General features: G+C 42.9%; 1 protein-coding gene across 1 annotated transcript in view; it reads left to right on the top strand.

Annotated features, from left to right (window-relative positions):
* Positions 1-25,813, top strand: part of LOC141052937 (uncharacterized) — a 310,086-nt gene that overhangs the window by 47,813 nt on the left and 236,460 nt on the right. Inside the window, exons 2-3 of the mRNA XM_073550268.1 lie at positions 4,744-4,887; positions 5,017-5,196. Coding sequence (XP_073406369.1) covers positions 4,744-4,887; positions 5,017-5,196 — 324 coding nt within the window. The remainder of the gene's footprint in view (positions 1-4,743; positions 4,888-5,016; positions 5,197-25,813) is intronic.

The following is a 25,813-nucleotide window of genomic DNA, read 5'->3' as shown; positions in this document are numbered from 1 at the left end:
TGACAGGATATCAGGACTCTTCAGACCACAGATGACTACCCATTCCTGCTACTACATGTGGGGACAAATGACACAGCAAGAAATGACCTGGAAACCATCTGCAGACACTTTGAAGACTTAGGCAAGAAAGTGAAAGAACTGGGAGCGCAGGTGGTCTTCTCTTCCATCCTCCCAGTGGATGGCCATGGAACAAGGAGGTGGAATAAGATTCTGCAGGTGAACAACTGGCTACGTCGATGGTGCCGTCAGCAACGATTTGGATTTATGGATCACGGAGTGAATTACTTTTACGATGGACTACTTGCTAGAGATGGGGTGCACCTTACGAAGACTGGAAAACATGTATTTGGAAGTCGCCTTGCTACACTTGTAAGGAGAGCTTTAAACTAGAACAACATGGGAAGGGAAGCAAAAGACCAGAAAAAGCCATACACCTGACAAATGCTATTGAGAACTCTGCTATTAGAAGTGGAAAGGAAGAACAAAGACAAAAGAATCTAATTAATAAAAAAATTGGAGAAAGAGAAATCAATCACAAACTAAAATGTTTCTATACTAATGCACAAAGCATGGGCAACAAACAAGGAGAATTGGAACTACTAACACAGGAAAAGAAATATGATGTCATTGGAATCACTGAAACTTGGTGGGACGATACACATGATTGGAATACAAGACTAGAAGGATACAACTTATTTGCAAGAAACAGACTTGATAAACGAGGAGGAGGTGTCGCATTGTATGTTAGAAACGCGTATATCTGCACAGAGATTGAAGCTTCAGAGACTGGGAGTTCTGTGGAAACTGTTTGGGTAAGAATACAAGGACAGAACAATGGAAAGGACACCATTGTAGGCATTTACTACAGGCCGCCTGTGCAAGCTGAAGATATGGATGAACTCTTTATGCATCAAATGGCCAAGTTCTCCAAAAAATATGACATGGTTGTCATGGGAGATTTCAACTATCCAGACATTTGTTGGGAATCTCTCTCAGGCAAAACTAACAGGTCAAGGAAATTCTTATCCTCTCTTGCTGACAACTTTATCTTCCAAAAGGTAGGGGAGAAAACAAGGGGAACTGCTACCTTGGATCTAATCCTTATAAACAGGGAGGAAATGGTTGAGGAGGTAAAAGTGGCTGGGACCCTAGGAGGTAGCGACCATGCTATTTTAGAATTTTGGATAACTAGAGGAGGAAGACCTGTGAAGACTCAGACGTCAAGGTTAGATTTCAGAAAGGCAGATTTTAAGGGATTCAGAAAGAGAATTGGAGGGATCCAATGGCTGGATATCCTTAAGGACAAAAATGTCCAGGAAGGATGGGAAATCTTGAAAAATGAAATTCTCACAGCACAATTGTTAACAATTCAGAAAGAGGGAAGAATAGGAAGCATTTAAGGAAACCAGGATGGATGAACACAGAACTTAAGCACATGCTAAAAAGGAAGAAAAAAATGTTTATAAAATGGAAAGAGGGAGGCATATCTAAAGAAGAATATAATGCTGTCTGCAGAACCTGCAGGGCACAAATCAGATTATCTAAAGCTAAAAATGAATTGAGGCTTGCAAGAGATGTCAAAAGCAATAATAAAGGATTTTGGGGATATGTCAAAAGTAAAAGAAAAGTCAGAGATGCTATAGGATTTTTACAGGATGAAAATGATGAAATGGTAAGACAGGATGTTGAGAAGGCCGAACTTTTAAATTCCTATTTTGCATCTGTTTTCTCTCAGAAAGGAAATGTAACATCAACTGTACTTCACTGTCCTATTAAGGGAATAGAAGAATCCAGGATATCTATAAACAGAAAGATAGTGAGGAAACAGTTAGCTAACCTTAACGAATTCAAGTCTCCAGGTCCAGATGAATTACACCCCAGAGTACTGAAGGAGATAGCAGAAGAAATTTTTGAACCCCTCTCCATAATCTTTGAAAATTCTTGGAGAACAGGAGAAGTCCCAGAAGACTGGAGAAGAGCAAATGTTGTTCCTATCTTCAAAAAGGGGAAGAAGGTGGACCCAGGCAACTATAGGCCGGTGAGTCTGACTTCTATACCAGGAAAGATCTTTGAACAAATTATTAAACAACATGTATGTCAGTACCTGGATAAGAATGAAGTGATTAAACAGAGTCAGCATGGGTTTGTAACTAATAAGTCATGTCAGACTAACTTAATTTCCTTCTATGACGGAATCACTGATTGGGTGGATCAAGGAAATGCTGTAGATATAGTATATCTTGACTTCAGCAAAGCATTTGACAAAGTATCTCATACAATCCTTATTGAAAAAATGACTAAGTATGGAATGGACAAGGCAACTGTTAGGTGGATTCATAACTGGCTTAGTGATTGGACCCAAAGAGTGGTCGTAAATGGCTGCACATCCAGTTGGAAGAATGTCTCAAGTGGGGTACCACAGGGCTCTGTCCTGGGCCCTGTATTGTTCAACATCTTTATCAACGATTTAGATGAAGGAATTGAGGGTAAACTGATTAAATTTGCTGATGACACAAAGCTAGGAGGGATAGCTAATACTAGAGAAGAGAGAGAGAGGATTCAAAAAGATATAAATAAACTGGAGAAGTGGGCAGCAACTAACAGAATGGTTTTTAACAGGGAGAAATGCAAAGTACTACATCTGGGCAATAAAAATGAAAAAGCATATACAGAATGGGAGGAATAGGGCTAAGCAACAGCACATGTGAAAAAGACTTGGGTATACTAATAGATCACAGACTGAATGAGTCAACAGTGTGATGCAGCAGCAAAAAAGGCAAATGCAATTCTAGGATGTATTAACAGAAGCATACAGTCTAGATCACGTGAAGTCATTATTGCCCTCTACTTCTCTTTGATCAGACCTCATCTGGAATACTTTGTCCAGTTTTGGGCGCCACATTTTAAAAAAAGACATCAACAAACTGGAGCAAGTTCAGAAAAGAGCGACCAGAATGGTGACTGGTCTGCAAACCCTGTCTTATGAGGAAAGGCTGCAGGATTTGGGAATGTTTAGTTTGCAAAAGAGAAGACTGAGAGGAGACTTAATAGCTGTCTACAAATATCTAAAGGGCTGTCACATTGTAGAAGGATCAACTTTATTCTCATTTGCACAAGGAAAGACTATAAGCAATGGGATGAAACTGAATGGGAGGAGACACAGATTAGATATTAGAAAAAACTTTTTGACAGTTAGAGTGATCAATGAGTGGAACAAGCTGCCACGAGAAGTGGTGAGTTCTCCTTCAATGGAAGTCTTCAAACAGAGGCTGGACAGACATCTGACTGGGATAATTTAGCAAATCCTGCTTTGAGCAGGGGGTTGGGCCAGATGGCCCAGGAGGTCCCTTCCAATTCTATGAAACTGAAGATTTCCTACAATGGTGTGTACTACTCCCTTCAGAGGAGAGCACAAACAGGCTCTAACCAGAGTAGAAAGAGAAGTGGGAGGCCCCGCTGCACAACTGAGCAACAAGACAAGTACATTAGAGTCTTCAGTTTGAGAAAATCGACGCCTCACAGGTCCTCAACTGGCAGCTTCATTAAATAGTACACGCAAAATGCCAGTGTCATTGTCTACAGTGAAGAGGCGACTCCGGGATGCTGGCCTAAAGGGTAGAGTGGCAAAGAAAAAGCCATATCTGAGACTGGCTAATAAAAGGAAAAGATTAATATGGGCAAATGAACACAGACGTTGGACAGAGGAAGATTGGAAAAAAGTGTTATGGACAGACGAATCCAAGTTTGAGGTGTTTGGATCACACAGAAGAACATTTGTGAGACGCAGAACAACTGAAAAGATGCTGGAAGAGTGCCTGACACCATCTGTTAAGCATGGTGGAGGTAATGTGATGGTCTGGGGTTGCTTTGGTGCTGGTAAAGTGGGAGATCTGTACAAGGTAAAATGGATTGCTATCACTCCAGTTTGCAATGCCATGCCATACCCAGTGGACACAGCTTGATTGGCGCCAATTTCATCCTACAACAGGACAATGACCCAAAGCACACCTCCAAATTATGCAAGAACTATCTAGGGAAGAAGCAGGCAGCTGGTATTCCATCTGTAATGGAGTGGCCAGCGCAGTCAACAGATCTCAACCCCATTGAGCTGTTGTGGGAGCAGCTTGACTGTATGGTACACAAAAAGTGACCAACAAACCAAACAAACTTGTGGGAGGGGCTTCTGGAAGCATGGGGTGAAATTTCTCCAAATTACCTCAGCAAATTAACTGCTAGAATGTCAAAGGTCTGCAATGCTGTAATTGCTGCAAAGGGAGCATTCTTTGACGAAAAGAAAGTTTGAATGAGAAAATTATTATTTCAAATTAAAAATCTTTTTTCGAACCTTGTCAATGTCTGGACTAGATTTTAAGTTCATTCGGCAACTCGTATGGTTAATAAAAGTATGCGTTTTCATGGAAAACACAAAATTGTCTGAGTGACCCCAAACTTTTGAACGGTAGTGTATTCTTTATTAGCTGCTACAGGGATTAACACTTTACATGTATTACCAGTAGTAGCGAGTCATCAGACGTAATTCTGCTCAAGATTAAGTGATAATAACTCGTAGAAAACTATAAAATTGAGTAGAACTAAGTTTGGCTGTTTGGATCGGACCTCTACAACAGTTCCGTTCTTTGATGTTGACCCTTGGAAAATATTAATTACCCACCCATGTTACACATGATTCTTTATGATTAATATGCCTTTATGTTACATAGGCATCATCTTCTCCTCATTCAGGTTCTAAAATTATCGGATCCTCTCAGTAGAGATCTCTTATATAAGAGAATTCTCCCGATTGACCCATCAAGGATGCATATGGACAAGATGGCGGAGAGGATATTACAGCTTACCCTAGAGATCCTCTTCCAGCTTACTGGAGAGGTGAGAGATTCTGATGACATCACATTACATCATTCTTATCTATGGGAATAACAGATGGACAGAACTGGAGAGGTGAGGACTCTGGAAATGTCTGTAGTGAGATTTACTAATGTGTCTCTTCATAACCAGGATTACACAGTAGTGAAGAAGACCTCTAGTGAGCGCTGTCAGGACCATGTGTATGAGCGATGGGGAAGACCACTGAGCCCAATCATGGGGCCTCCACCTCACACCCTGATACATGAGGACATCAATGACCAGAAGATCCTAGAACTCACCTACAAGATGATTGAGCTGCTGACTGGAGAGGTGACACTGCTGGGAATTCTGGGACATTATAAAGTAATGCTATGTAGGGATCGGGGAGATGACGGTATCATTGTATGTGTCAGGTTCCTATAAGGTGTCAGGATGTTGCCATCTATTTCTCCATGGAGGAGTGGGAGTATTTAGAAGGGCACAAAGATCTGTACAAGGACTTCATGCTGGAAGTTCCCCAGCCTCTCACATCACCAGGTAATAGACAGGGCTAAATTCACACGGCCTATAATTATCTGTATGTAAAGAATGAATTCAGTCCCTGTATGTGTTTCCTCCAGATCTATCCAGTAAGAGGACAACAACAAAGCGATGTCCCTATTTTATTGTTCCAGATGATTGTAAACAAGAAGAACCTGATGTTCCTCAGGATTATCAGGTAGATGGAGAGAAGGTGTCATTAGATCTCCCCTATGATGTGTAGATGGCTGTGAAGGTCTTGTGCTCAGTCTTGTTTTATCCACCAGTATTATGTTTTATACTTGTGTAATGAGAACGGTGGAGATGGCAGGATTAGAGTTGATCATAGATGTGACTTCTTCATCTATCCGTGACTTCTACAATATTTGTTTTAGGGTGAAGATCTGATCCATATTGATACTACAGAAACATATGTGAGGGGTTATGAGTGGTATAAAGAGGATATTCCTACATATGACTACCCAGGTGAGTAACCGATAAAGGCAGAAGCACAAATTCTTCTCAGTCACCAGCTGTGGCTACTTTATTGGTGGTGTAGTCTAGCCGTATCACAATCATGTGGTCACCATTCTGCCATTAGACCCCCTACATGTTCTTCTTCCCAAAACCGTTAACATTTCTTTGGGAATTGAAAGCCCGTATTCTATGGAGCTTACAACCTGGAAGATCTACCTACACTTTGGAATCAGAAGATGCTGACCCTTACCTGCTCAGATCTGTAAACTACAAAGCCAAATGACCACGTGCATACGTACAATTTGCTGACAAGTTAAAAAATCATTTGAAAAAAAAAAAAAAATTATTATGATGGGCCTCTAAGACAAAAGTGGAGGGTAATGATGCTGTTGGCTTCCTAGAATCCCAATAGCTTATTGAATGAATCTACCTTCTCCCCCTTCTGTGTTGCTGAATGTGCTCATATGGTCCGTACAAGACCAGGTCCAGTCTGTCTGGCCAAACTTCGTTTTAATGATCGACAATATGAAATGTGCAGTAAACTAAGCTGTGCGTGGTTAATTAAAACAAAATGAGAAAAGAGACAATTGCCCATAGGATGTTATGGTATGGTAGAATGGGGGGGGGGTTGAGATGTTGCTCACTAGATTGAGGTAGAAGAATCCCTTCTTCATATAGGCGATTGAAGATAACCGTGCTGCTGTAAAGGATATTATGTTTCACACTCCAGATAGATTCAAGCAGCTGTATCACACATTTCTGGCTCAAACCGAGACCTTTTTCAAATCAAACTACAGATCGAGATAGGCTATCTCTAGTTTAATTTGAAAAAGGGCTCGACTCGAGCCGGAATCCGAAATCATAATAAAACTATGGGGTTGATGGCTGTAATATGCATGCATTCAAACCTACAAGAGTTGTGTTGGCATACTTTGAGCCCTAGTTTCAGGGCCTGATCCAAAGTCATAAACTCCATTATGTTTTCGGTCCTAAAATATTCAGATTACTGCGCAATTGTTCATACAGTTGTGGCCAAAAGTATTGACACCCCTGCAATTCTGTCAGATAATACCCAGTTTCTTCCTGAAAATTATTGCAAACACAAATTCTTTGGTATTATCTTCATTTAATTTGTCTTAAATGAAAAAACACAAAAAGAATTGTCCTAAAGCCAAATTGGATATAATTCCACACCAAACATAAAAAAGAGGGTGGACAAAAATATTGGCACTGTTCGAAAAATCATGTGATGCTTCTCTAATTTGTGTAATCAACAGCACCTGTAACTTACCTGTGGCACCTAACAGGTGTTGGCAATAACTAAATCACACTTGCAGCCAGTTGACATGGATTAAAGTTGACTTAACCTCTGTCCTGTGTCCTTGTGTGTACCACATTGAGCATGGAGAAAAGAAAGAAGACCAAAGAACTGTCTGAGGACTTGAGAAACCAAATTGTGAGGAAGCATGAGCAATCTCAAGGCTACAAGTCCATCTCCAAAGAATGTTCCTGTGTCTACCGTGTGCAGTGTCATCAAGAAGTTTAAAGCCCATGGCACTGTGGCTAACCTCCCTAGATGTGGACGGAAAAGAAAAATTGACAAGAGATTTCAACGCAAGATTGTGCGGATGTTGGATAAAGAACCTCGACTAACATCCAAACAACTATGAAAAAACTCGGCACTCAAATGGCAAAAATGACTTAGATCCTTCGTTTTTATTTGCATCCAAATTGTGTTAAACGTTTTCGATCCAACAACGGATCTTCATCAGAACTTCTCTGAGTTAATTATAAGGAGAGCGCTGGTGTGACAAACCCTGTCACCTATTTCATTATGGCGCTGACCCCTCTGGTTATCAGAGTCCTGCGGTGTGACCGCTGAAGTGGAGATCCGTTGTTGGATCGAAAACGTTTAACACAATTTGGATGCAAATAAAAACGAAGGATCTAAGTCATTTTTGCCATTTGAGTGCCGAGTTTTTTCATAGTATTACGTGGGCTGGAGACCCTACTTGTGCACCAAGTACCATTTATTTGAAGAGTGCCTTGTTGTTTCTATTTCGTAACATCCAAACAAGTTCACGCTGCCCTGCAGTCCGAGGGTACAACAGTGTCAACCCGTACTATCCGTAGGCGTCTGAATGAAAAGGGACTGTATGGTAGGAGACCCAGGAAGACCCCACTTCTTACCCCGAGACATAAAAAAGCCAGGCTGGAGTTTGCCAAAACTTACCTGAAAAAGCCTAAAACGTTTGGAAGAATGTTCTCTGGTCAGATGAGACAAAAGTAAAGCTTTTTGGGCAAAGGCATCAACATAGAATTTACAGTAGAAAAAAGAGGCATTCAAAGAAAAGTACATGGTCCCTACAGTCAAACATGGCGGAGGTTCCCTGATGTTTTGGGGTTGCTTTGCTGCCTCTGGCACTGGACTGCTTGACCGTGTGCATGGCATTATGAAGTCAGAAGACTGCCAACAAATTTTGCAGCATAATGTAGGGCCCAGTGTGAGAAAGCTAGGTCTCCCTCAGAGGTCATGGGTCTTCCAGCAGGACAATGACCCAAAACACACTTCAAAAAGCACTAGAAAATGGTTTGAGAGAAAGCACTGGAGACTTCTAAGGTGGCCAGCAATGAGTCCAGACATGAATCCCATAGAACATCTGGGGAGAGATCTAAAAATGGCAGTTTGGAGAAGGCACCCTTCAAATATCAGGGACCTGGAGTAGTTTGCCAAAGAAGAATGGTCTAAAATTCCAGCAGAGCATTGTAAGAAACTCAATGATGGTTACCGGAAGCGGTTGGTCGCAGTTATTTTGGCTAAAGGTTGTGCAACCAAGTATTAGGCTGAGGGTGCCAATACTTTTGTCTGGCCCATTTTGGGAGTTTTGTGTGAAATGATCAATGTTTTGCTTTTTGCTTCATTCTCTTTTGTGTTTTTTCATTTAAGACAAATTAAATGAAGATAATAATACCAAAGAATTTGTGTTTGCAATCATTTTCAGGATGAAACTGAGTATTATCTGACAGAATTGCAGGGGTATCAATACTTTTGGCCACAACTGTATGCATCTTTTTTTTTCTCCTACTGGTTCATGTAGTGTGATACGTGTGATACCTGGTAGTTCTATAATAAAAGGTCTCCATTGCCTCTGCCAAATGCTCGAGATCTAAATTTAAGACTGCTCTGTTCTGCAGTATTTTACAAAAATGCCCTTTAAATGTCTAATATTTCTTCAAGGAACCTATCTGACAGAAAATATTGGCCCTAAAATAATGTGGCATGCCAAGAGCCACCGATCCGCATACTCTAATTACCCCAGAGAGGTTTCACTACTAAGTACTAATCTTTTAATGATGAAGACTGTTGAATTTGAGCATTTCAGTTGTTGTGTTATTGTCTATAGTGACAGTTTTATCTACATTAGTTACTGCCCAAAATACTCTGATTTATCCACTCCCTGCAGCTGGCTTTGTGTTCCTAACCAGGCTCCATCTTTGAAATCTGACGCGTGTCACTTTGTGAGGTGATAACTTTGAAAGTCTTCATAAAGAGTAATAGGATATGATGGAGCTTACAAATGAATATGACAATACTCTGTATATGGTAGTACACTACTGTCTGGGCACATGGAGGGTTCAGAAAGGAAGGGAGCCGGCCCCCAATTTTTTCTGTTGTCCTTGAAGGAATGAATGTAATTATCTACTGAAACACAGTTTGCTGGAATAGTTTGCAGACACAACGTATTGGAGCCACTGTTTATGGTCACCTGACAGCTCAAAAGATGGTTACCATGAACTGGCTTGGTGTTATCTATCCCATTTTCGGGATTGCCTTGCCCTTCACCGATCAACCCTTATACATGGATCAGGACATATACAAGGAAATGTAGAAATGGAGTAAAATGCTGTTTTGGTGGTGCAAAACGGCACGAAGAATAGTCAGGGAGGCTGGTTAGAACCAGGAGGAGGGCAGAGAAAATACAAAACCAGAAGATACAAGAGTAGTCGGTAAACAGGCCAGGATCACAACAGGGTCAAATGCACAAGCCCGAAGCTGAGCACACAGAACTGAACTAGAGGAAACCAAGGCTGTATCTGGCAGTATCCGGCAATATGCTTCGAGCTATAGTAGGGTGTGGTACTTTCCAAATACCTGAAGCAGGGAGCTGATTATTCTAGCCCCATACTACCAGACTGGATGGTACTGCAGGTCCCGGCCACCTTATTCTTTGCGACTGGACAGAGCTTGTTCCACCCAGAGCTTCTGGTTACAATGTCTCTTTCATCACCAACACCGCCCTCAGAATGAATAAGGCCACACCTGGTGATAGAAGCAGAGGAGTGACAAAATGGCAGAAAACCAGAGCAATAAAAGGAAACCCTTTAAAGTGACTTAATTTAGGTAATTATTATCCTCAGTGAATTCATCTATCAGAGAAGTGAGTATTTTGTCTCCACAGTGTTTATGTGGAAATTGGCACAAAATGGATGTTGCACAGTGAAAATTAATACGCCTTTTTATGTTGCAACACATAGTGCCCAGATTGTGCTCCACAAGACACGCACAATGTTAATTGTCAAGTGGGTTCTTAGTACAACAATGCCAAGAACATGGATGCTAAATGTGGTTTAAGCACAATGCAAGGCTCAGAAGCGAGAGGGAGATTTGACTTTTAGAGAGCAGATTTTGATAGATTGGTTTATGGAAGCCATGATGTTTTTGAAGAGCCCATCAGCCACTAGTAATGTGGAAACCTTTGTTTTTCAATTGACGGATGATATACCTGAGTAGGGGCTTGTGTGTGGCAGAATGAGTAGCAGTTTTAATTTTGTATCTTTTTCACCTACATAACTTTTTTTTGTGATATATAGATGTCAGTGGCATATACAATTAGTACAGTGTGTATGCAGCTTACTGTACATGTATTTAATTATTAAAATATTATTTTTGTGGAAAAAAAATGGTGTGAGCTCCCACTTAATATTCTTAACCAGCAGAGGAAAAGCTGATGGCTGGGGTCAGATGTTTGGAGCCTGTGAAAGGGGTAATACCTATGGAGCTTCCCAGGCTATTAATATCAGCTCACTTCTGTATACTTAGCCTTTACTTGCTATTAAAATGGGGGACACCCAAAATAATGATTTAGGCCCCCTCTATAATTAATAACTAGCAAAGACAAGTCAGATTCTTGTGGACTGATATTAATAGCCTAGACAGAGACCTTAGATATTGCCCTCCCAGCTAAAAACATCATCTCTCAGCTGCCCCAGAAAAGGTGCATCCATAAGATGTTTCAATTCTGACACTCAGCCTCTCTTTTCCCACATGCCCTGATGCGGTGGCAAATGGGGTAACAGTTGGGAGGGTTGATGTCACCTTTGTTGTGTCATGACATCAAGCCCAGAGGTTAGTAATGAAGAGGCATCAATAAGATGCCCCCTTTACTAACCCCATATTCGCATTGTATAAAAACACACACCCAGAATAAAGTCCTTTAATTGAAAGAATGACACAGACTTCTTTACCCCCGAGGTTGGCTTGCACGTTAATAAACAGGCCAATTTTTACAATTCTGACCACTGTCCCTTAATGAGGTAATAACTATGGAACACTTCAATGGATCTTGGGGATTCTGAGACTGTTTTTTCGTGACATATTGTACTTCACGTTAGTGGGAAAATTTCTTCGATATAACTTGCGTTTATTTGTGTAAAAAACGGAAATTTGGGGAAAATTTTGCATTGTTTAAACTTTGAATTTTTATGCCCTTAAAACAGAGAAATACAGTCATGGCCAAAAGTATTGACACCCCTGCAATTCTGTCAGATAATATTCAGTTTCTTCCTGAAAATGATTGCAAACACAAATTCTTTGGTATTATTATCTTCATTTAATTTGTCTTAAATGAAAAAACGCAAAAGAGAATGAAGCAAAAAGCAAAACATTGATCATTTCACACAAAACTCCAAAAATGGGCCGGACAAAAGTATTGGCACCCTCAGCCTAATACTTGGTTGCACAACCTTTAGCCAAAATAACTGCGACCAACCGCTTCTGGTAACCATCAATGAGTTTCTTACAATGCTCTGCTGGAATTTTAGACCATTCTTCTTTGGCAAACTACTCCAGGTCCCTGATATTTGAAGGGTGCCTTCTCCAAACTGCCATTTTTAGATCTCTCCACAGGTGTTCTATGGGATTCAGGTCTGGACTCATTGCTGGCCACCTTAGAAGTCTCCAGTGCTTTCTCTCAAACCATTTTCTAGTGCTTTTTGAAGTGTGTTTTGGGTTATTGTCCTGCTGGAAGACCCATGACCTCTGAGGTAGACCCAGCTTTCTCACACTGGGCCCTAAATTATGCTGCAAAATTTGTTGGTAGTCTTCTGACTTCATAATGCCATGCACACGGTCAAGCAGTCCAGTTCCAGAGGCAGCAAAGCAACCCCAAAACATCAGGGAACCTCCGCCATGTTTGACTGTAGGGACCATGTACTTTTCTTTGAATGCCTCTTTTTTCTCCTGTAAACTCTATGTTGATGCTTTTGCCCTAAAAGCTCTACTTTTGTCTCATCTGACCAAAGAACATTCTTCCAAAATGTTTTAGGCTTCTTCAGGTAAGTTTTGGCAAACTCCAGCCTGGCTTTTTTATGTCTCGGGGTAAGAAGTGGAGTCTTCCTGGGTCTCCTACCATACAGTCCCTTTTCATTCAGACGCCGACGGACAGTACGGGTTGACACCGTTGTACCCTTGAACTGCAGGGCAGCTTGAACTTGTTTGGATGTTAGTGGAGGTTCTTTATCCAACATCCGCACAATCTTGCGTTGAAATCTCTTGTCAATTTTTCTTTTCCGGCCATATCTAGGGAGGTTAGCCACAGTGCCATGGGCTTTAAACTTCTTGATGACACTGCGCACAGTAGACACAGGAACATTCAGGTCTTTGGAGATGGACTTGTAGCCTTGAGATTGCTCATGCTTCCTCACAATTTGGTTTCTCAAGTCCTCAGACAGTTCTTTGGTCTTCTTTCTTTTCTCCATGCTCAATGTGGTACACACAAGGACACAAGACAGAGGTTGAGTCAACTTTAATCCATGTCAACTGGCTGCAAGTGTGATTTAGTTATTGCCAACACCTGTTAGGTGCCACAGGTAAGTTACAGGTGCTGTTGATTACACAAACTAGAGAAGCATCACATGATTTTTCGAACAGTGCCAATACTTTTGTCCACCCTCTTTTTTATGTTTGGTGTGGAATTATATCCAGTTTGGCTTTAGGACAATTCTTTTTGTGTTTTTTCATTAAAGACAAATTAAATGAAGATAATAATACCAAAGAATTTGTGTTTGCAATCATTTTCAGGAAGAAACTGAGTATTATCTGACAGAATTGCAGGGGTGTCAATACTTTTGGCCATGACTGTATGTCACACAAAATAGTTAATAAATAACATTTCCCACATGTCTACTTTACATCAGCACAATTTTGGAAACAAAAATTTTTTTGTTAGTAAGTTATAAGGGTTAAAAGTTGACCAGCGATTTCTCATTCTTACAACAAAATTTAGAAAACCATTTTTTTAGGGACCACCTCACTTTTGAAGGTACTTTGATTGGTCTATATGGCAGAAAATACCCAAAAGTAAAAACTGCACCCATCAAGCTACTCAAAACTGCATTCAAGAAGTTTATTAACCATTCAGGTGTTTCACAGCAGCAGAAGCAACGTGGAGGGAAAAAATGAACATTTAACTTTTTAGTCACAAAAATGATCTTTTAGCAACAATTTTTTTTATTTTTCCAAGGGTAAACGGAGAAAATAGACCCCAAAAGCTGTTTTTCAATTTCTCCTGAGCACGCTGATACCCCATATGTGGGGGGACCACTGTTTGGGCGCACGGCAGGGCTCAGAAGGGAAGGAGCGCCGTTTGACTTTTTCAAACTAAAATTGGCTGGAATTGAGATTGAACGCCATGTCGTGTTTGGCGAGCCTCTGATGTGCCTAAACAGTGGAAACCCCCCACAAGTGACCCATTTTGGAAACTAGATCCCCTAAGGAACTTATCTAGATGTGTAATAAGCACTTTGTACTCCCAAGTGTTTCACTAAAGTTTATAATGCCCAGGCGTGATAATAAAAAATCTTATTTTTTTCCACAATTATGACCGTTTAGTCCCCAATTTTTTATTTTCCCAAGGGTAACAGGAGAAATTGGACCCCAAAAGTTGTTGTCCAATTTGTCCTGAGTACTCAGGTACCCCACATGTGGGAGAAAACTGTTTGGGCACATGTCGGGGCTCGGAAGGGAAGTAGTGACGTTTTGGAATGCAGACTTTGATGGAATGGTCTGCGGGTGTCATGTTCCGTTTGTAGAGTCCCTGATGTGCCTAAACAGAAAAAAAAAACACAAGTGACATCATTTTGGAAACTAGACCCCCAAGGAACTTATCTAGATGTGCCCCCTTTTTGTAACTAATCTTCTGTTTCCTGTAAATCTAAGTAAATTAATAGTACGTGGAGGTGTGGTACAATTTGAAGCAATTCTTTATACACAGGCCAGGTTTGTCAGGGCAGGTGTCGCATTGATAAATGGTGTCCTTCCGTATTCCCCTTTTGTAACACACTGCACCGTTTTTGCGGCTTACCTTTTCTTCCAGTTGGCGGGACCACCCACGGGAAATGCTGACCTGGTACGATACGAGCACCTTCAGTTCCAGAAGTACTGGAACCCGCTCCTTCCTGAGTGCCAAATATCAGGGCCTTAACCACTACCTCTTGGAACTGAAGGTACGATGTATCGGTGTGGCCAGCTTTTTGTACAACACCCTGGCCCTTCTCAAAGCACTATACGGTTGGAGGAGTTGATCGGAGAGGTCAACGACCCCCATGTTTTTGTTATACCCCAGTACAAAGCCCAGTTTGCTGACCTGTGTAGAGGTACCTCGTACAGTGCTGAGAGCGCTGCCATCACAGTGTATGGTGGTCAAGAGAAGGATATCCTTCCTTTCCTCGTACTTGACCACCAGTAGGTGGTTGCTACATTGGGCTTTGCTGTCACCACTTCTGAGCATCTGCCCAAGAAGCATTTTTGGGAGGCCTCTCTGACTTTTGCAGACAGTACTCCAGGCTGTGGTACCTCACGCAGAGAGGGATTCGTAGAGTGGGATGCTGGTATAAAAGTTATCGGTGTAGAGGTGATAACCTTTATCCAGCAGTAGGTGAACCAAATACCATACAATTTTCCCCCTCACTCCCAGGACAGGAGGACATTCAGGCGGTTCATTCCTGGTGTTCTTTCCTTCATAAACTCTAAACCTGTGGGTGTACCTTGAGGTACTCTCACACAGTTTGTAGAGTTTAAGTCGGTACCGGGACCTCTTGCTGGGCAGGTACTGACGGAATCCGAGCCTTCCCTTAAAATGGACTAAGGACTCATCTACGCAGATGTCCCTTTGGGGCATGTACACTTGAGCAAACTTTTTGTTGACATGTTCGATGACCGGCCGAGCTTTGAACAGGCGATCAAAGTTGGGGTCATCTCGTGGGGGACACTGTGCATTATTGGTATAATGCAGGAAATTGTGGATGGCCTCAAAACGCGTCCGGGCCATGACTATTCTGGAAACTGGAGTGTTATATAAAATATCAACACTCCAATGTTGCCGAATTTCTGGCTTCTTCAGGATCCCAATGTGAACGACCAGGCCCTAAAACTGTATCATTTCTAATTTGTCTACAGGAGACTAGTTAGAATATGATGAACCAGGGTTTTGCACCAAAAATTGACGAACATATAAATTAGTTTGATTCACCATGAGGTTAACAGAATCCTCGAAGCAAAAGACTTTGAAAAAGTCTATTTTTGTGAGGCCGGTGGTGTCAAACTTGATTCCTGATTCTGCCATAAAATCAGGAATTAGTGGCTCGTAATTTTCTGGGGGCGGTGATTCAGCTTCATATTCGGGTATAGTGGGCGCTGCCTCATCGTGACGGTTCCGCATGACCTGAGGAGGAAGAGGATTAGGATAAAGAATCGGACAAGTAGAGAAAAGTGGGATCCTCTCCCTCGCTATCAGTGTCGGTGGCAAGGAAAGCATATGCCTCCTCCACCAAATAGTGCTGTTGGGACGAACGTGACGGGCAGGACTTTTTTTTTTATGAGTATGGTGCTTGGGTGCACTGGTCTAGAATTGAGTACATCAGTACTTGATCCTGGCTCGGGACCACAATGTTTCAGCCAATCTGATTCGCAGAAACAATGAGAAAGTCTGTGATAGCCTGTTCAGAATTGAACAGCCAATCACAGCGATCGGGAAGGCGGGGACAACGGCCTGGATGCCGACATCATCTTCTCTAAGGTAAGATGGCGTCGGAATTTTAATGCGATCACCGCGACTTAAGTCGCGGTGTCGCATTAAAGGGCATGACGTACTATCCCGTCCATGGGAATTAAGTCCCAGGTCATATGGATGTATAGTACGTCCAATGGCAGAGAGGGGTTAATAAATCTTAATTAAATCATACTTACTGCGTCGCCCATTCCAGTAACGCTATTGTCCCCTGAAAGAGAATTAAAATAATAAACAACAATATTCCTCATCTGTCCGCTGAGAAGATGTTAATCCATTTGTCTCACAACGGGTCTAGCTCTGCTATATCTAGATGACAGGCTGCATGGTTGCATGTTGCTCGCGCTGACATCAGTTTGGTAAAGTGAGTTAATTGGCTGTGAACTCCTAGGACCTTTCTTAGGCTACTTTCAGACTAGCGTTCTCAGGCATAGTGCATGGTTGCCGCTAAGCTCTGCCCCCGGCCGCAACCCCTCCGGTCATCTCCTCCTCTGATCGAGTGACGCTGCATGCGATCAGCGTACCCTATATTTTGCGTTGGGTACGCTGGTCGTGCGCTGGCATGATTTTGCTGGTGCTTGCGCCCTTTTGGCACTGCGCTGAGCGCACAAAAATGCAACACAGTGCGTTTTTGTGTGCTCGGCGCAGCGCCAAAAGGGGCGCAAGCGCCGGCAAAATCATGCCAGCGTACGACCAGCGTACCCAACACTAAATATAGGGTACGCTGATCGCATGCAGCATCATGCGATCAGAGGAGGAGATGACCAGAGGGGGCATGGCCAGGGGCGGAGCTTAGCGGCGGCCGTGCGCTGCGTCTGAGAACGCTAGTCTGAAACTAGCCTTACGGAACCGCGAGCATCAGAACTTTCTTATGCTCGCTATGATGTCAGACGGGTTCTTGGAGTTCACCGCGAGACAATGAGAAGCGGTAGCAAGCTCTGCACAGTGTCTCTGCTGGATGACAGGCTGTATGGTTGTATCATGCAGCCTGCCATCTAGATGTAGCAGAGCTAAATCCATCATGGGACATGGTGTCACTGGAATGGGTGATGCAGTAAGATGGTTTAATTAAGATTTATTAAGGGAGTCTGTGTCATTCTTTCAATTAAAGGACTTTATTCTGGGTATGTGTTTTTTTATACAATGCGACTATGGGGTTAGTAAAGGGGGCATCTTATTTATGCCTCTCTACTACTAACCCCTGGGCTTGATGTCACCTGACAATACAAAGGCGACATCAACCCCCCCAACTATTACCCCACTTGCCACCTCATCAGAGCAAGTGGGAAGAGCGAGGTTAAAAGCCAGATTTGGCACAGCTTATAGATGCACCTTTTCTGGGGTGGCTGAGAGCTGATGTTTTTAGCCTTTTGGGGGCTAATATCCATGGCCCCTTCCTAGGCTATTAATATCAGCCCGCAACTGTCTACCTATCGTTTGATGGTTATTAATTATAGGGGGACTCTACATCATTTTTTGGGGGGTCCCTCATTTTAATAGCCAGTAAAGGCTAAGTATACAGCTGTGAGCTGATATTAATAGCGTGGGAAGCTCCATAGGTATTACCCCCTTCCCAGGCTATAAACATCTGCCCTCAGCCATTGGCTTTGCCTCTGCTAGTTAAGAAAATTATACTGGAGCCTACGCCATTTTTCAGAAAAATAATCTTTTAATAATTGAATACATGTACAGTGAGCTGCACTGTACTAATAGATCTATAGATGTCAGTGACATAAACTATCCATTCTAGGTGTATACACTGCATGTAATCTATCCTTTCCTGTTGGGTATCGATGTGATTTTACTGTACGCAGCAGATGAATTGCCGGCTTTTCAAAGGAGATCGGTGTGTAAAAATCGGACAGCACTCGCATGCTTCAATTTTTTTCTCAGTACACTTTCAGCTGAGAAAAAAAAATCACAGATGTGATGTCAGAGTGCTATCCAATTTTCTTTATTCGATTGCATTCTGTTTTTCTCACAAATGAGTATGAACCCCTAGATTGTGAACTGTCATTGTCTTAGTGTATATTTCAAATTTACTACATTTCTACAGACATTTTAAGTAGAAATGTTCAAAAATATAAATTTCAAGGAGATTTTATTGAAAAATAATGATTTGTTTTATTATTGTCAGATGACGGGGATTGGAGATCAGAAGGACAGCTTGCAACTTCAATTTTTAAATCAGATGACCTTGAGATCACACAGGATACTATTGAAGTGAAGATCATTACTCCAGATATACTATCATCCCTTCACAACAGAAATTTAACATCTGATCCTATGAAACAGGTCCTATCTTCTGATTCATTACAGACGCCTAAGAAAAAAAAAAGTCACAAAAGAGGCATTGAAAAACTAAATGCTGTTAAAGCAAAGAAGCAAATTACACATTCAGAATATGGAAGTAGTTTTCCCTTCCAAAAGTGTTTTGCTAAACATCGAAAAATTAACACTGAGCAGAAGAGATTTTTTTGTTCCACATGTGGTAGATATTTTAGACAGAAATCAATTCTTGTTAGGCATGAGAGAACTCATACTGGGGAGAAGCCATATGCATGTTCACAATGTGGAAAATGTTTTTCAGAAAAGTCAAATCTTAACGCACACCAGAGATCTCACACAGGGGAGAAACTATATTTATGTTCAGAATGTGGGAAATATTTTATCTGCAAATCACATCTTGTTACACACCAGAGAATTCACACAGGGGAGAAGCCTTTTTCATGTACAGAATGTGGAAAATGTTTTACAGAGAAATCAAATCTTGTCACACATCAGAGAACTCACACAGGGGAGAAACTATATTTATGTTCAGAATGTGGGAAATATTTTAACCGGAAATCGACTCTTGTTAAGCACCAGAGAACTCACACAGGGGAGAAGCCATATTCTTGTTTAGAATGTGGGAAATGTTTTAACCAGAAATCGCATCTCGTTAGTCACCAGAGAACTCATACTGGGGAGAAACCTTTTTCTTGTACAGAATGTGGAAAATGTTTTAACCAAAAATGGTACCTTCTTAAACATCAAAAATCCCACATTGAGAGCAACCATTATCATACCTAAAATATAAAACATTGATTACTGGAAGGTTATATTTTCTTGACCATCCACCAATAACTCCCATGAGAAGCAACCATCTATTTTATTGATAAATTGTTAAAAAAAATATAACGGTTGTATAACTGAGAAAGGGAAATTGCCATATTTTTCAGACTATAAGATGCACCAGACCATAAGCCGCACCTAGGTTTTAGAGGAGGATAATGGGAAAAAACATCTGAAGCAAAAAATGTGGTCAAATCTGTACTTAATATCCCCTATCCTGGTAAATATTGTCCCTTCATCCCTATCCTGGTATGCATGGCTCCCTCATCCCTATCCTGGTATGCATGGCCCCTTTTTCCCTATACTGATACACATGGCCCTCATCCCCAGCCTGGTATGCATGGCTCCCTCATCCCTATCCTGGCAGGAATGATCGCCCTCATCCCTATCCTGGTATGCAGGGGCCCCATCTCATCCAAGTATGCATGGTCCTATCCTTATCCTGGTATGATTGGCCCCCATCCTGGTCCTGGTATGCATGGCCCCATCCCAGTCCTGGTATACATGGTTCCATCCTTATCCTGGTATGATTGGCCCCCATCCCAGTCCTGGTATGCATAGCCTCATCCTTATCCTGGTATGATTGGCCCCATCCCAGTTCTGGTATGCATATCCCCATCCTTAACCTGGTAGGATTGGCCCCATCCCCGTCCTGGTATGCATGGCCCCATCTTTATCCTAGTATGCATAGCCCCATCTCAGTCCTGATATGCATGGTCCCAATCCTTAGCCTGGTATACATGGTCCCATCAGAAAAGATTAAAAAAAAACCAAACCTTTACACTACCTTCCTCCGCTCCCTCGCAGCATTCTGTTCCGGTGCCAGCAACTGCTTAATGCTTGTAAGCAACCGCATGGCAGGCACGTCATGCTCTGCTCACAAGCAGAGCGCAGCTGCCGGAATACTCTCCTGGACTGTTCATCGCAAAGAGCAGTAAGTATTCATTCCTCTTCAGTAGCGCGCAGTGTCAGCCGGAGCCTTCCTGCTGCTGCTGGCGGTCACGTGTGCCGATACTTAAGAGAAATTAATATTCTGAATATTCATTTCTCTTAAGTTTGGGCACACGCTGGCAGCAGCAGGAAGGCTCCGGCTGACACTGCGCGTTACTGAAGAGGAATGAATACTTACTGCTCTCTGCGATAAACAATCCCGGTGAGTACAGTCATGGCCAAAAGTTTTGAGAATGACACAAATATTATATTTTCACATGATCTGCTGGCCTCTGGTTTTTATGTGTGTTTGTCAGATGTTTTTATCACATACAGAAATATAATTGCAATCATATTATGAGTAGCAAAAGGTTATATTGACAGTTAGAATGAGTTAATGCAGCAAGTCAATATTTGCAGTGTTGACCCTTCTTCTTCAGGACCTCAGCAATTCTCCCTGGCATGCTCTCAATCAACTTCTGGATCAAACCCTGACTGATAGCAGTCCATTCTTGCAAAATCAATGCTTTTATTTTGTCTGAATTTGAAGGTTTTTGTTTGTCCACCCGTCTCTTGATGATTGACCACAAGTTCTCAATGGGATTAAGATCTGGGGAGTTTCCAGGCCATGGTCCCAAAATCTCTATGTTTTGTTCCCTGAGCCATTTAGTTATCACCTTTGCTTTATGGCAAGGTGCTCCATCATGTTGAAAAAGGCATTGTTGATCGCCAAACTGCTCTTGGACGGTTGGGAGAAGTTGCTGTTGGAGGACATTCTGGTACCATTCTTTATTCATGGCTGTGTTTTTAGGCAAGACTGAGAGAGAGCCCATTCCCTTGGCTGAGAAGCAACCCCACACATGAATGGTTTCAGGATGCTTGACAGTTGGTATGAGACAAGACTGGTGGTAGCGCTCACCTGGTCTTCTCCGAATAAGCCGTTTTCCAGATGTCCCAAACAATTGAAAAGGGGATTCATCAGAGAAAATGACTTTACCCCAGTCCTCAGCAGTCCACTCCCTGTACCTCTTGCAGATTATCAGTCTGTCCATGATGTTTTTCCTGGAGAGAAGTGGCTTCTTTGCTGCCCTCCTTGAGACCAGGCCTTGCTCCAAGAGTCTCTGCCTCACAGTGCGTGCAGATGCACTCACACCTGCCTGCTCCCATTCCTGAGCAAGCTCTGCACTGCTGGTAGCCCGATCCCGCAGCTGAAACACTTTTAAGAGACGGTCCTGGCGCTTGCTGGTCTTTCTTGGGCGCCATGGAGCCTTTTTGGCAACAAGGGAACCTCTCCTTGAAGTTCTTGATGCGATAGATTGTTGACTGAGGTGCAATCTTTCTAGCTGCGATACTCTTCCCTGTTAGGCCATTTTTGTGCAGTGCAATGATGACTGCACCTGTTTCTTTAGAGATAACCATGGTTAACAGAAGAGAAACAATGATGCCAAGCACCAGCCTCCTTTTAAAGTGTCCAGTGGTGTCATTCTTACTTAATCATGACAGATTGATCTCCAGCCCTGTCCTCATCAACACCCACACCTGTGTTAATGGAGCAATCACTGAAACGATGTTAGCTGGTCCTTTTAAGGCAGGGCTGCAATGATGTTGAAATGTGTTTTGGGGGATAAAGTTCATTTTCTAGGCAAATGTTGACTTTGCAAGTAATTGCTGTTAAGCTGATCACTCTTTATAACATTCTGGAGTATATGCAAATTGCCATTAGAAAAAATGAAGCAGTAGACTTTGTAAAAATTAATATTTGTGTCATTCTCAAAACTTTTGGCCATGACTGTATTCCAGCAGCTGCGCTCTGCTTGTGAGCAGCGCATGATGTCCTTGCAACGCGCTGCTTACAAGCATTTAGCAGCAGCTGGCATCAGAGCTGGACTCTGCGAGGGAGCGCCTGTAGGTAAGTGTAATGGTTTTCTTTTTGTAAATCTTTTCTGATGGGGCCAATCATGCCAGAATAAGGATGGGACCAATCATACCAGGAACACGATGGGGCTAATCATACCAGGATGCCAGAAAGAAATGAATATTAATTGCCCTCCATGCCCATGGGCATGGAATGCAGTGCATATTCATTTCTCTATAGAAGCAGGCACAGGAGTTAGCTGGAGTCACCGGCTCCTGCCTCTGTAACCCACTGCTCTGCACAGCCAGAGCCGGTACATCTGGACTATAAGACCCACTCCCCATTTTCCTCCACATTTTGGGATGAAAAAAGTGCATCTTATAGTTCGAAAAATACGGTACAGTGGAACTTGCTGTATTGTTTGGACTAAAAGATGCACTTTTAGCAAGAAAAAATCTATTTAATAAGTGCATCTTATAGTTTAGAGGCAGTTTTCTGTGACGGAGAAAAATGCTGAGGGAGCGTCTTTCTCAATCACTGCAAGAATGGTTCTCTCTCCTCCTGCCCCATACTGATCTATGTGATTGGTGCAGCGCAGGAGAGGAAGCCACCAGGTTCTTCACAGAGGCTAAATGTGCTTAGCGAATAGATGAAGAACCTTCCACCCGAGTAGCTCTAGGACCTTTCCTTACTTTCTTGGAAGTAACTGCAAAAATGTATACACAGTGTGTTTTTTACATGTTCATATGCATCAGAGCTGTTTGTGCATGAAGTGGTGAGTATGTACATGTGCATATGTAGCAGAGTTGTGTGTGTATGTAAATATGTGAATGTAGCAGAGCTGTGTTATTGTAGGGAAGACAGGTAAGACAGGGTTAAAAGTTAGCACTGGAGGTCCTGATTTTGTGCACTTAGCTATCTATGTCTAAAGCCAGGCTCTGTATTCATTTTTAGTCAGTCAGCAGGGGGAAACTGAGCAGTCTGTGTCTTGGAGCTGGTGGTTGACCAGGAAATGTCAGCTGTCTGGGAGGTGAACACTTCTCTGTGGTACTCGCCCTGAAGAGACACCAGTGTTGATTTACACACTGTGCCTGTGACAACTAATGTCCGTGGTGTGAGTACAACTGTGTTAATGTACTGTACCTACCCTGAAAAAAGGCTGTGTGCTTTATTACATGTTTGAATCTGAAGACAACCTGTTATGTTTTATTTTCTTATGCTGGAGAAAGCATTTTCATTTGGATTGTGTAGAAACTTAATAAACCATACCTTGTTGTGCTTGTGCTAAGTAAGTGCCCGCTGCTGAGGGTGACTCTCTACAAATGGTGTTTGAACGTGGAGCACAGTCCCAAAGAGCACTGTTGATTACAGTGGACTCTTGGACTCATTGAGTTTAGTGACCCTGGTAAGGACCACACTTTGGCATGTGCTAGTTACTGGGAAGGGGTTGGGGTATGGGGTATCCATGTAGATGCAAAGAACTATCCCATGGTCAACATATGCACAGACTGTGGTACAAAGTAGGAGTCGTCAAAGACTTATTGTATGCTATTTTTAGCGGACATGACTTTGAGTTGGCTATGGCAACAAGGTCACATAATGTAAACAATTACAGCATATACTCAAGTATAACCGAGGCACCTAATTTTGCCACGGAAAACTGGTTAAGCTTATTGACTCGAGTATAAGCCGGGTATGCATTGTCCCCTCATCCCTGTCCTGCTATGCATGGCTTCCCCCCGTCCTGTCCTGGTATGTGTGGCTCCCCCCGCCCTGTTCTGCTATGTGTGGCTCCCCCCGCCCTGTTCTGCTATGTGTGGCACCCCCGTCCTGTCCTGCTATGTGTGGCTCCCCCAGTCCTGTCCTACTATCCCCCAGTCCTGTCCTACTATTTGTCGGGTCCCGCATGGCTCGGCACCCCCCTCGGTCCTGCATGGCTCGGCTCCCCCCCGGTCCCGCATGGCTTGGTTCCCCTGGTCCAGCATGGCTCGGTTCCCCCCCGACCCGCATGGCTTGGCTCCCCCAGTACTACATGGCTCACACACACACCCCCCATCCTACTCGCCCTCCTTGCGCCATCGCTGCATCTCCGTTGTCCCGGCGCCGACAGGTCTTCCTGTGCTCAGCGGTCACGTGGTACCGCTCATTAAGGTGATGAATATGCGATCCACGCCTATGGGAGTGGAGATGCGTGCATATTCATTATCTTAACCCCTTCCTTACCGATGACGGAATAGTTCGTCATCGGTAAGGTCCCTCGCTTTGAGTTGGGCTCCAGCGATAAGCCCACCTCAAAGCCGCAACATGTCAGCTGTTATGAACAGCTGACATGTGCCCGCAATAGGCGCGAGCGGAATCGCCGTCCTCCCACGCCTATTAACTAGTTAAATCCCGCTTTCAAAGCTGACAGCGGGCATTTACATAGCATTTCAGGACGCCGGGCCGGAAATGAGCTCATCGCCGACCCCCGTCACGTGTCATGTTGCCTGGACAACCAGAGGCCTCATAGAGACCTCTATGGTTGTTCCAGGCAGATGGCTTTCAGCGCCACCCGGTGGTCGGCACTGAAAGCACAAGAGTAAAGTTGCTACATATGGGCGATCTGCTCATCGCCCATATGTAGCAGAGCCGATCGAGACTAAATGGTAAAAGGTACTATGGAAAATGTAGGCGGGTTAAATTGTGTTCGATAGGAGCCTGGAGTCAATAATAGTTTTCTGCATTTGGACAAGCATAATGATTTGTTATGTCAAGGGGCCAAAGTGAGGGGCCAGGTAAAAGAATGACTCCTCATATCACAACATGCCCAATCCAGGGGGTATAATCAGTTGGCTTCAGTCAAACAATTTAAGCCTGGGAATCGGGTAATTGTGTTAGTGCCCACAGTGTTTCTTACCAAGTGGCAGGGGACCTATGAGATAGTGGGAAAGGTCAACTCTAAAGTAAACTGACCAGGGAAAAGGAAGCCCTTTCTAATATATAAACTTACTAATACCCTGGTAAGGATAGGGACCTGCTAGAAACCTCTTGCTGGTATGCCCAGTCAAAATCCAGCATTGCGGGTGTCAAGGTAGCAGGAAATTTGTAATCTTCCCAAAAACACTACTAACAAATTGGTACACCAGAATAGGGACAGGTTGTCTGAGCTACCAGGTCACAGCAATCCGGAGAGGCACTGTGGGTGGGCAAACTGCTCATCCCACAAATTTGGGCAAAGGGGGAGGGTATGTAGGAAATCCAAGTAGGACAGGGTTACAACCTAGTATATCTAGAGCCAGGCTCTGTGTTCATTTGCTGGTCAGTCAGCTAGGGAAGCTGAGCAGAGAGGGTTGTATTCAGCATCAGACTGAAGCACCTTGGTCCCACCAAAGAAAATCATTCTTGGGGCCCACTATGTAACTACATAGAAATAAATACAAGACAACCAATTGTGCGGTAAATCACGCTAATATCAGGGTATAATATAAGGTAGTACACGTCTTAATGATATAGCAGGGGTTTGGGTAGCCCCCTCATGTAATATAATGCAGCCCCCCCCAGAATATATCACTCCCCTCAGAGAATATAATGTAGACCCCTCATAGAATATATTGCAGCCCCCTCATAGGGTATAATGCAGCCCCTCCCATAGAGTATAATGTAGTCCTCTCCGTAAAATATAAAGTAGCCAATCATACAGTATAATGCAGCCCCCCAAAGAATATAA

Source organism: Dendrobates tinctorius, unplaced genomic scaffold (assembly GCF_039654945.1).
Source record: "Dendrobates tinctorius isolate UK_male_01 unplaced genomic scaffold, ASM3965494v1 ptg000164l, whole genome shotgun sequence".
NCBI lineage: Eukaryota > Metazoa > Chordata > Amphibia > Anura > Dendrobatidae > Dendrobates > Dendrobates tinctorius.
The sequence above is the reverse complement of the archived record's forward strand: the minus strand, read 5'-3'. Positions and strand labels throughout refer to the sequence as shown.